Raw genomic sequence first — 13,009 nt, forward strand, 5'->3', positions numbered from 1 at the left:
GATAAGTGTGTTAATGTATACTCAGAAGGTTTCAAAGAAGATAGTCAATAAAATGTTGATGTCCAAGAGTATAAGTGTTAGTTGGGAAGGCATTATTATCAAATTGAGCATTTTACGTATAATTTTATATGAAAATAGCAGGTTGTTGAAAGATTGCTTGAAATGGATGGTCCAGACTATAATTATATACTAATTTCAGACAAAATAGACATTGAAGGGTAGAAAGAATATGTGAAGGCTTTTGGATAAATTGGATTGTAGCATATCCCTGCAGGTGGTTGAATTCTCAGGAAGGCAGTATAATTACAATTATTGATACAGATTAGTTTTGTGTGTCCTAGAACTACACATAAATGGAATTGTACGACATGTACTCTTTTGTATAAAGCTTTAAATCTGAAAAATGTTTGAGATTCATCCCTTTTGTCATTATGTATCAGTAGGCTTTTTCCTTTTTATTGCTGAGTGGTATTCCATTGTATAAATTTCACTGAAGTATTCCATTTTATAAATACATGATACAGTATTACCTGTTTACCTTTCGATGTCTAGTTTGATGGGATAAAAGGGCTGTTTTAAATAAGATGCAAGTCGTGAGTAAGATGAATCCATCTTTAAAATTGCCCCACCAGATATGGGAGGTGGTAAGGCAACAGTAGTAAGATATAGTTTTTAAGGCCAATCAGTGCTGTACATATACACTGAAGAATTCAATCTTTCACAGCCCAAATAGGAAATAGCAGAGTTAAGGTATGTTACTCCACTGGGAGGAAAACTTGAACCCATCCTTCCCTAAAACTGAAAAAGTAATTTAACAAATTGAAAGGAGGAAAAGTTGTAATTGACGGTCAAGAGAATTTAGTTATTGATCATTTCTGGAAGAATACATTGATGGTAGCAGCAGTCAGAACATAACAGTGATTATATTCATGTTGCAGATATACTTTGTCCTCTGGTTTATTTCACAATTCCTAATGGAATTATGTTTTCCCAATTCTTCCCTTTCAAGAGAAAAAAATTACAGTGATATGGAGAGTTAGGGTCTAGACAATAGACTAGTGTGTCTGTTTGCCCTAGGAAATGAGTCCTGAGAAAGTTCATTTGCCATGGGTGGGCTAAATACAATTGAGGAAGAAACACATGGAAGTATTTTATAACACTTATTTAGTCATTAGGGAATAAATATATAGTCTTTCATCTTCACCTGAACATTTTCATTGCTTACTGTTTAGTACCCTTGATAGACTCCCTCCATTATCTCTGAATCTGCCCATTCCAAGAGCAATCCCACTTTCACCATCCTTTATCTTCTGCTTACTTGCCCTTGTGTTTATTACACCTGCTCAATGTAGCTTATATTTACAACATCCCAACGATATAAGTGTTGTTTGCTTATGGCAATTTTTCCTCATTTTAATGTTATATACATTTTCCCTCCAAGAGGTAATTTATTTTGGCCTTTCTGTAGACTACAGTAGTGAGATAGACAGTCCCACCATGGATTGTTTGTATATATATCTTATCCATAACGTTTATGTGAAGACTTACTGGTGTTAATTGTATTTTTTCTAGAAGAAGATTGGAAAGCTGAAGATGTTTTAGTGAAGTTCAAAGAATACCAAGACAGGCATTCTAGATCAGTTGCATCCATCAACCACAAAAGGCTAATGAAGGAGAGAACTAATATTTTGGGGAAAACATTTACTGTCAGCAAGAACCGTATTATTTCAAAAACAACACTACGTGAATATAAACCTGATGGAAAGATTTTTAAAAATATTTCAGAATTAGTCATTAGAAATATAAGTCCTGTAAGAGAGAAGTTTGGTGAGAGTAATGGATGGGAGAAATCACTTCTTAATACTAAACATGAGAAAATTCATACTGCAGTGAATCTGTATAAACAAACAGAGCGGAGTCTGAGTGGTAAACAAGAGCTTATTCAACATCAGAAGGTTCAAACTCCAGAGCAATCATTTGAACATAATGAATGTGAAAAACCCTTCCTTATAAAAGGAATGTTATTTACACATACTAGAGCTCACAGAGGAGAAAGACCCTTTGAATACAATAAAGATGGAACAGGCTTCATTGAAAAGTCAAATCTCAATGCTCACCAACAAAATATGGAGAAGAAGGCCCACACATACAGCAAATATGGGAAGTTCCTCTGTAGGAAGTCCATTTTTATCATGCATCAGAGATCTCAAATAGAAGATAAACCCTTTCAGTGTCCTTACTGTGGGAATAGCTTTAGAAGGAAGTCATATCTCATTGAACATCAGCGAATTCACACAGGTGAGAAACCTTATGTTTGTAGTCAATGTGGAAAAGCCTTCCGTCAAAAGACAGCCCTCACTCTTCACGAGAAAACACATATAGAGGGGAAACCCTACATTTGTATGGATTGTGGGAAGTCCTTCCGCCAGAAGGCAACCCTTACTAGACATCACAAAACACATACAGGAGAGAAGGCCTATGAATGTACTCAATGTGGAAGTGCTTTTAGAAAGAAGTCATACCTCATTGATCATCAGAGAACACACACAGGAGAGAAACCATATCAATGTAATGAATGTGGGAAGGCATTTATCCAGAAGACAACCCTCACTGTACATCAGAGAACTCACACAGGAGAGAAACCCTATATTTGCAATGAATGTGGGAAGTCCTTCTGCCAAAAGACAACCCTCACTCTCCATCAAAGAATTCACACAGGAGAAAAACCCTATATTTGTAATGAATGTGGGAAGTCCTTCCGCCAGAAGGCAATCCTCACTGTTCATCAGAGAATACATACAGGAGAGAAATCCAATGGATGTCCTCAGTGTGGGAAAGCCTTTAGTAGGAAATCAAACCTCATTCGCCATCAGAAAACTCACACAGGAGAGAAACCATATGAATGTAAAGAATGTGGAAAGTTCTTCAGTTGTAAGTCAAACCTCATTGTCCATCAGAAAACTCACAAGATAGAAACCATGGGAATTCACTAAAATCTGTGACTTTTTTGGTGAAAACTTTTAAAGTCATAGTAAACCCTGTACATGATGTTGCTTGCAAGTGTAATAATATTAAACAGTTTAAGGTACTGTACCACATATTTACCTACTATTTGCTAGCCTATAAAACACACAAAAGGAATTACTGCACAAATTAAATGATAAAAGTCATTGAAAATACAAGCTTAAAATTTTTATTAGATTCACCAGACATAAATTCCTCTATCAAATTGCTACAAACATTTTAAATTGCTTATTTTAAATTTTAATATATACCTTGTTGTGACCCAGTAATAAACAGTAGGCTGCCTGGCAGTGGTCCATGGACCACACTGTGAACAGAACTGCTTTAAAAGAAAGGTGGTGTGACTGTATTTCTCATTGCAAATATGGTATAAAGTTTGTTACCTCCTCAGAGTTAACCACAGTTCTAACTTCTAACGTTATAGTTTTTGCATATAATAAACCTTTATATAAAGTAAATTATACATGTATTCTTTCATATATGGCTTGTTTCATCCATCACTCTGTCTTTAAAACTCATCATTAGTGCATGTGGCAGAAGCTTATTTATTTTCATTCTGTATAAAATTCCATTGTATGATTATATTTCAATTTATCCAATCTACTGTTGATGGACTTTTTTTATTGTTTACAGCTTAGGGTCATAATAAATAATGCTTCTTTGAATGTATTTATATTTTGGTGTACATATATTCATTTCTCTCGTGTATATACTTAGGAGTGGAATTGCTGGGTCCTGGGGTATATGTATGTTGATACTATCAAACGACTCATAACTTTCATAACATGAGATAATTCACTCTGAAGGAAGACAGCTGTAAATAGTATCAATATGGTGATGGTTCAAACCAAGAATTCACACTACAGGGAAACTCTATGAATGTTGTGAAAACTGAGAATCCAAATATAATGCATGTCCAAAGGCTTTTAGCCACAGCTCAAATCCTAAATACCAGACACATGTAATAAATGTGAGACTGCCTTTACCCATAAGAATGCCTATTTGAAATCAAAGTCATACTAGAGAAAGGGAGGCATCTAGTATCTTCCTTGCTTAACATTAGAGAATTCTAACTGGATAAAATACTATCTTACTGGTCATATAAAAATGATAAATATGGAAAAGCTTACAGCCATTGCTCAAATCCTTACAACACCAGGGAATTCACAATGGACGGGAACACTTCAAATGAAATGACTGTAAGAATGATTAGTTCTAACTCACTCTATACAACAGCAAAGAATTCATACTAAAGAAAAGAAGGTTGACAAGGGAACAGATGAGGCTTCAACTCTTAACTCTGGGGAAAGCTGTTTCCATGAAAGAAGTCCAACCATACCAAGATCATGATGCTAGAGAGCCTATGCGTAGGCACCCTAGTCAATAGCCCCAGCTAAGCACCAAGCCGTTATCCAGTATCATCTGCCAACTATATGAATGGGCTATCTGGGGCAAGTCATGTCTTTAGATGACTGTAGCTGCTCTGACATCCAACTGGAACCACATGAGAGATCCACTCCCCTCTTCCCAAGCAGGAACTGCTCAGCTGAGGCTGCCTCAAATTTCTGACCCTCAAAATTAAATGGTCACATTTTAAAATTAAATTTGATGGATTAAAAGAAGGGGAAAATAATCTCTTTGTATCTGTATTATAAAAATGAAGGTAAGAATATTTGGATTCCAGGGTCAATGAGCAAAATTGTGGTGACTACGAGGTGATCAAGGCATGAGCAAAAACTGGCCCTGAAATACAGTTGAAGTTTGGACTGTAATTTTTGTTTACAATTACATATCTAAATAACAATTCAGTGAGGAGTCCATATACATATCTTTTTTTCATCCTTATCTTTTTTTTTTTTCTCCTTCTCTGGTAGTAAGTTACACTCATCAACTTGATTACCAATGCAAATGTATACTTCCCAATTTTGCGAAAAAAATTAAAATAGCCCCAAAATACCAGCTGTGGACAGTGCAGAGAGAAGTAAGTCTATCTTTGAAAGATCCTGTGCAGAGTCATTTCATGAACTAAGGTGAAGATAGAAATCAAGATATAGAATCCAATGGACATAAGTACAGCCATATCCTTGTAGGAGGTACCTTTGAATGCCTTGAAGAAAACCTAAGTGAAGTTTTGCTTTCTAACAAACGTTCAGGAAAATTAGGTCCAATAGATTTATTTTGGTATGAAACAGGATTGGGCTATATTCCAGACTCCTGTGTTAAGATTTATTTTGAAGAAGTTGAAAATGTTCTTTTTCTTTAATTTTTATGGGTCCTTATTTTATGAATTGATAAATATATGAAATGAGGATTTTCATCTAACTGATCTTTTGGTCAGTGAAGTTTGTGCAGCTCTGAGGAGTGGACATGGTTTTGGAATCCAAGTCCACTTATTCCTAAATATATACAACAAGATAGAAATTAATTTGAAAATTCATATTTTGTAGACATAACTGCAAGGTCATAGAACACAAGAGAATTAACATGGGCAAAGATTTCATCAGTTCAAAAGAACTAACAAAACTCCACAGAGTATATACGTGTAATGCTTTCCTTTAAAAGCAAAGGATGGGGCTTCCCTGGTGGCAGAGTGGTTGAGAGTCCGCCTGCTGATACAGGGGACACGGATTCGTGCCCCGGTCCGGGAAGATACCACATGCCTCAAAGCGGCCAGGCCCGTGAGCCATGGCCGCTGAGCCTGTGCGTCCGGAGCCTGTGCTCTGCAACGGGAGAGGCCACAACAGTGAGAGGCCCGCGTACTGCAAAACAATAAATAAATAATAAAAGCAAAGGATGCAGCTTACCAAGAGAAAGGGTAGGCAAGCATTTGGTTGGGGGGAGTCCAGTTGCAAGCTCCCCAGTGTCCTTATTCACACAGAGACTGCACTCTTACCTCCTGACTGAACCACTAAGATCTGTGTGAATCTTGGCTCTGGGAGAGCTCAAGGCAGAAGTTCCCCACAAGGGCTTTTATGCCCCTCTGTTCACTGGTCACACAGTCAAGCTGGGTTATCTAATCGTTTATGTGAGTAAACAAATTGACTCTGGGCTGTCTCTGAGGAAGTTTTCAACTTTAAACAGCACCTTATATATCCCTCTGCCCTTATCTCAATCAAAGTCAACATCAGACATTCAAGCATCATGGAGATAATGTTAGAGATTTTCCAGTCCAACTATAAATCAATTCCATCCTATAAACATGGTTCCTACAACTCCTATGTATTTTCTGATAATCTGTGTATGTAAACAAGCATGTCCCCTCAACTTCTTGTGTCCCCAGTATCATATTGTGTATAGTGCATCTCAAACCTGAAACATTTTTGCCAGGTAATACTTGAATATCTTCACTTAATTTGTGGTCCAGAAATAGTGCCAGACTTGTCATGCCCTGCCTTATAAGTAATATACAACAGCCAAAACACAGATATCAACACTGGTCTCTATAAACTGGGGCTTTTCAGAATCATAGATGTGTGACAGTACCAAGCAGTGAAGAGGATGTGAAACAACTGGAACTCTCATACACTGCTAATGGGAATGCAAAGTGGTAAAACCACTATGGAAAACAATTTGGTCGTTCTTAAAAAGTTAAACATACACTTCCCATGTGACCTAGCAATCCCACTTATATTTAGCCTAGAGAAATGAAAACTTATGTTCACACAAAAACCTATTCATGAATGTCTATAATATTATTATTTATAATCACTAAAAACTGGAAACAATCCAAATGTTTTTCAATGGATAAATGGATACACCATGGTACATCCACAAAATGGAATATTACTCAACAATAAAAACAATGAACCATTGACACATGCAACATCATGGATAAAACTAGTCTCAAAAAGTTACATACTGGGAGAAGCTTCAAGATGGCAGAAGAGTAAGACGCTTCATCCCTACAAATACATCAGAAATACATATACATGTGGAACAACTCCTACAGAACACCTACTGAACCCTGGCAGAAGACCTCAGACCTCCCAAAAGGCAAGAAACTCCCCACGTAGCTGGGTAGGGTAAAAGAAAAAAGAAAAACAGAGACAAAGAATAGGGACGGGACCTGCACCAGTGGGAGGGAGCTGTGAAGGAGGAAAGGTTTCCACACACTAGAAGCCCCTTTGCGGGCGGAGACTGCGGGTGGCGGAGCGGGGGAGCTTCAGAGTCACTGACGAGAGCACAGCAACAGGCGTGCGGAGGGCAAAGTGGAGAGATTCCCGCACAGAGAATTGCTGCCGACCAGCATTCACCTGCCCGAGAGGCTTGTCTGCTCACCTGCTGGGACGGGTGGGAGCTGGGAACTGAGGCTCGGGCTTCGGTCGGATCCCAGGGAGAGGACTGGGGTTGGCTGCGTGAACACAGCATGAAGGGGGCTAGTGTGCCACAGCTAATCGGGAGGGAGTCTGGGAAAAAGTCTGGAGCTGCCAAAGAGACAAGAGATTTTTTCTTGCCTCTTTGTTTCCTGGTGCGCGAGGAGAGGGGATTAAGAGCGCCGCTTAAAGGAGCTCCAGAGACAGGCGTGAGCCGCGGCTATCAGCGTGGACCCCAGAGATGGGCATGAGACGCTAAGGCTGCTGCTGCAGCCACCAAGAAGCCTGTGTGCAAGCACATGTCACTATCCACACCACCCCTCCTGGGAGCCCGTGCAGCCCGCCACTGCCAGGGTCCAGTGATCCAGGGACAACTTCCCTGGGAAAATGCATGGCACGCCTCAGGCTGGTGCAACATCATGCCAGCCTCTGCCACCGTAGGCGTGCCCCGCATCCGTACCCCTCCCTCCCCCCAGCCTGAGTGAGCCAGAGCCCCCGAAGCAGCTGCTCCTTTAACCCCGTCCTTTCTGAGAGAAGAACAGACGCCCTCAGGCAACCTACACGCAGAGGCGGGTCCAAATCCAAAGCTGAAACACTGGAGCTGTGCAAACAAAGAAGAGAAAGGGAAGTCTCTCCCAACAGACTCAGGAGCAGCGGATTAAATCTCCACAATCCACTTGATGTACCCTGCATCTGTGGAATACCTGAATAGACAACAAATCATCCCAAATTGAGGAGGTGGACTTTGGGAGCAACTATATATATATTTTTTCCTTTTTTCTCTTTGTGAGTGTGTATTTGTATGCTTCTGTGTGTGTTTTGTCTGTATAGCTTTGCTTTTACCATTTGTCCTAGGGTTCTGTCTGTCCATTTTTTTCTTTTTTCATTTTTTTTAATACTTAAAATTTTTTAAATTATTTTTATAACTTTATTTTATTTTCTTCTTTTTTTCTTTCTTTTTTCCCTTTTATTCTGAGCCATGTGGAGGACAGGCTCTTGGTGCTCCAGCCAGGTATCAGGGCTGTGCCACTGAAGTGGGAGAGCCAAGTTCAGGACACTGGTCCACAAGAGACCTCCCAGCTCCAAGTAATATCAAACAGAGAAAATCTCCCAGAGATCTCCATCTCAACGCCAAGACCCAGCTCCACTCAACGACCAGCAAGCTACAGTGCAGGACAACCTATGCCAAACAACTAGCAAGACAGGAACACAACCCTATCCATTAGCACGGAGGCTGCCTAAAATCATAATAAGGCCACAGACACCCCAAACACACCACCAGACGTGGACCTGCTCACCAGAAAGACAAGATCCAGCCTCATCCACCAGAACACAGGCACTAGTCCCCTCCACCAGGAAGCCTACACAACCCACTGAACCAACCTTAGCCACTGGGGACAGACAACAAAAACAACAGAAACTACGAACCTGCAGCCTGCGAAAAGGAGACTCCAAACACAGTAAGTTAAGCACAATGAGAAGACAGAGAAACACACAGCAGATGAAGGAGCAAGGCAAAAACCCACCAGACCTAACAAATGAAGGGGAAATAGGCAATCTACCTGAAAAAGAATTCAGAGTAATGACAGTAAAGATGATCCAAACTCTTGGATATAGAACGGAGAAAATACAAGAAACGTTTAACAAGGACCTAGAAGAACTAAAGAACAAACAAACAGAGATGAACAGCACAATACATGAAATTAAAAATTCTCTAGAAGGGATCAATAGCAGAATAACTGAAGCAGAAGAACGGATAAGTGACCTGGAAGATAAAATAGTGGAAATAACTACTGCAGAGCAGAATAAAGAAAAAAGAGTGAAAAGAATTGAGGACAGTCTCAGAGACCTCTGGGACAACATTAAATGCACCAACATTTGAATTATAGGGGGCCCAGAAGAAGAATAGAAAAAGAAAGGGACTGAGAAAATATTTGAAGAGATTATAGTTGAAAACTTCCCTAATATGGGAAAGGAAATAGTTAATCAAGTCCAGGAAGCACAGAGTCCCATACAGGATAAATCCAAGGAGAAACACACCAAGACACACATTACTCAAACTATCAAAAATTAAATACAAAGAACAAATATTAAAAGCAGCAATGGAAAAACAACAAGTAACACATAAGGGAATCCCCATAAGGTTAACAGCTGATCTTTCAGCAGAAACTCTGCAAGCCAGAAGGGAGTGGCAGGACATATTTAAAGTGATGAAAGAGAAAAACCTACAACCAAGATTACTCTACCCAGGACATATTTAAAGTGATGAAAGAGAAAAACCTACAACCAAGATTACTCTACCCAGCAAAGATCTCATTCAGATTTGACAGAGAAATTAAAAGCATTACAGATAAGCAAAAGCTAAGAGAATTCAGCACCACCAAACCAGCTTTACAACAAATGCTAAAGGAACTTCTCTAGGCAGGAAACACAAGAGAAGGAAAAACCTACAATAATAAACCCAAAACAATTAAGAAAATGGGAATAGGAACATACATATCGATAATTACCTTAAATGTAAATGGATTAAATGCTCCAACCAAAAGACATAGACTGGGGCTTCCCTGGTGGCGCAGTGGTTAAGAGTCTGCCTGCCGATGCAGGGGACACGGGTTCGTGCCCCGGTCTGGGAGGATCCCATATGCCGTGGTGCGGCTGGGCCCGTGAGCCATGGCCACTGAGCCTGCGCGTCCGGAGCCTGTGCTCTGCAAAGGGAGAGGCCGCAACAGTGAGAGGCCCACGTACCACCAAAAAAAAGACATAGACTGGCTGAATGGATACAAAAACAAGACCCATATATATGCTGTCTACAAGAGACCCACTTCAGACCTAGGGACACATACAAACTGAAAGTGAGGGGATGGAAAAAGATATTCCATGCAAATGGAAATCAAAAGAAAGCTGGAGTAGCAATTCTCATATCAGACAAAATAGACTTTAAAATAAAGACTATTACAAGAGACAAAGGAGGACACTACATAATGATCAAGGGATCAATCCAAGAAGAAGATATAACAATTGTAAATATTTATGCACCCAACATAGGAGCACCTCAATACATAAGGCAAATACTAACAGCCATAAAAGGGGAAATTGACAGTAACACAATCATAGTAGGGGACTTTAACACCCCACTTTTACCAATGGACAGATCATCCAAAATGAAAATAAATAAGGAAACACAAGCTTTAACTGATACATTAAACAAGATGGACTTAATTGATATTTATAGGACATTCCATCCAAAAACAACAGAATACACATTCTTCTCAAGTGCTCATGGAACATTCTACAGCATAGATCACATCTTGCATCACAAATCAAACCTTGGTAAATTTAAGAAAACTGAAATCATATCAAGTACCTTTTCCGTCCACAATGGTATGAGACTAGATATCAATTACAGGAAAAAAATCTGTAAGAAATACAAACACATGGAGGCTAAACAACACACTACTTAATAACCAAGAGATCACTGAAGAAATCAAAGAGGAAATCGAAAAATACCTAGAAACAAATGACAATGAAAACACAACGACCCAAAACCTATGGGATGCAGCAAAAGCAGTTCTAAGAGGGAAGTTTACACCTATACAAGCCTATCTTAAGAAACAAGAAACATCTCAAATAAACAACCTAAACTTACACCTAAAGCAATTAGAGAAAGAAGAAAAAAAATCCAAAGTTAGCAGAAGGAAAGAATCATAAAGACCAGATAAGGAGATGGAAGCAACCTAAGGGTCCATCATAGGATGAATGGATAAAGATGTGGCACATATATACAATGGAATATTACTCATCCATAAAAAGAAACGAAATTGAGTTATTTGTAGTGAGGTGGATGGACCTAAAGTCTGTCATACAGAGTGAAGTAAGTCAGAAAGAGAAAGACAAATACCGTATGCTAATACACATATATGGAATCTAAGAAAAAAAATATCATGAAGAACCTAGGGGTAAGATGGGAATAAAGACACAGACCTACTAGAGAATGGACTTGAGGATATGGGGAGGGGGAAGGGTAAGCTGTGACAAAGTGAGAGAGTGGCATGGACATATATATACTAACAAACGTAAAATAGATAGCTAGTGGGAAGCAGCCACATAGCACAGAGAGATCAGCTCCGTGCTTTGTGACCACCTAGAGAGGTAGGATAGGGAGGGTGGGAGGGAGGGAGATGCAAGAGGGAAGAGATATGGGAACATATGTATATGTATAACTGATTCACTTTGTTATAAAGCAGAAACTAACACACCATTGTAAAGCAATTATACTCCAATAAAGATGTAAAAAAGAAAGAAGTAAATGAAAGAGAAATGAAGGAAATTATAGCAAAGATCAATAAAACTAAAAGCTGGTTCTTTGAGAAGATAAACAAAATTGACAAACAATTAGCCAGACATATCAAGAAAAAAAGGGAGAAGACTCAAATCAATAGAATTAGAAATGAAAAAGGAGAAATAACAACAGACACTGCAGAAATACAAAGGATCATGAGAGATTATTACAGGCAACTATATGCCAATAAAATGGACAACCTGGAAGAAATGGACAAATTCTTAGAAATGCACAACTCCGAGACTGAACCAGGAAGAAATAGAAAATATGAACAGACCAATCACAAGTACTGAAATTTAAGCTGTGATTAAAAATCTTCCAACAAACAAAAGCCCAGGACCAGATGGCTTCACAGGTGAATTCTATCAAACATTTAGAGAAGAGCTAACACCTATCCTTCTCAAACTCTTCCAAAATATAGCAGAGGGAGGAACACTCCGAAACTCATTCTACGAGGCCACCATCACTCTGATACCAAAACCAGACAAACATGTCACAAAGAAAGAAAACTACAGGCCAATATCACTGATGAACATAGATGCAAAAATCCTCAACAAAATACAAGCAAACAGAATCCAACAGCACATTAAACAGATCATACACTATGATCAAATGGGGTTTATTCCAGGAATGTAAGGATTCTTCAATATATGCAAATCAATCAACGTGATACAGCATATTAACAAGTTGAAGGAGAACAACCATATGATCATCTCAATATATGCAGAGAAAGCTTTCGACAAAATTCAACACCCATTTACGATAAAAACCCTGCAGAAAGTAGGCACAGAGGGAACTTTCCTCAACATAATAAAAGCCATATATGACAAACCCACAGCCAACAGCATCCTCAATGGTGAAAAACTGAAACCATTTCCACTAAGATCAGGAAAAAGACAAGGTTGCCCACTCTCACCACTATTATTCAACATAGTTTTAGCCACAGCAATAAGAGAAGAAAAAGAAATAAAAGTAATCCAAATTGGAAAAGAAGAAGTAAAGCTGTCACTGTTTGCAGATGACATGATACTATACATAGAGAATCCTAAAGATGCTACCAGAAAACTACTAGAACTAATGAATGAATTTGGTAAAGTAGCAGGATACAAAATTAATGCAAAGAAATCTCTTGCATTCCTATACACTAATGATGAAAAATCTGAAAGTGAAATTAAGAAAACACTCCCATTTACCATTGCAACAAAAAGAATAAAATACCTAGGAATAAACCTACCTAAGGAGACAAAAGACCTGTATGCAGAAAATTATAAGACACTGATGAAAGAAATAAAGATGATACAAACAGATGGAGAGATATACCATGTTCTTGGAT

General features: G+C 38.8%; 1 protein-coding gene across 12 annotated transcripts in view; it reads left to right on the top strand.

Annotated features, from left to right (window-relative positions):
* Positions 1–3,693, top strand: part of ZNF382 (zinc finger protein 382) — a 53,545-nt gene extending 49,852 nt beyond the window's left edge. For all 12 annotated transcript variants that reach the window (XR_004347095.1, XM_032614544.1, XM_032614546.1 and 9 more), the window contains one exon: positions 1,573–3,693. Coding sequence is in view for 11 of the 12 variants with exons in the window: in XM_032614544.1 (XP_032470435.1) it covers positions 1,573–2,993 (1,421 nt within the window). In the remaining variant the exon portion in view is untranslated. The remainder of the gene's footprint in view (positions 1–1,572) is intronic.
* The last annotated feature ends 9,316 nt before the right edge of the window (positions 3,694–13,009 follow it).

This window comes from Phocoena sinus, chromosome 19 (assembly GCF_008692025.1).
Source record: "Phocoena sinus isolate mPhoSin1 chromosome 19, mPhoSin1.pri, whole genome shotgun sequence".
Classification (NCBI taxonomy): domain Eukaryota; kingdom Metazoa; phylum Chordata; class Mammalia; order Artiodactyla; family Phocoenidae; genus Phocoena; species Phocoena sinus.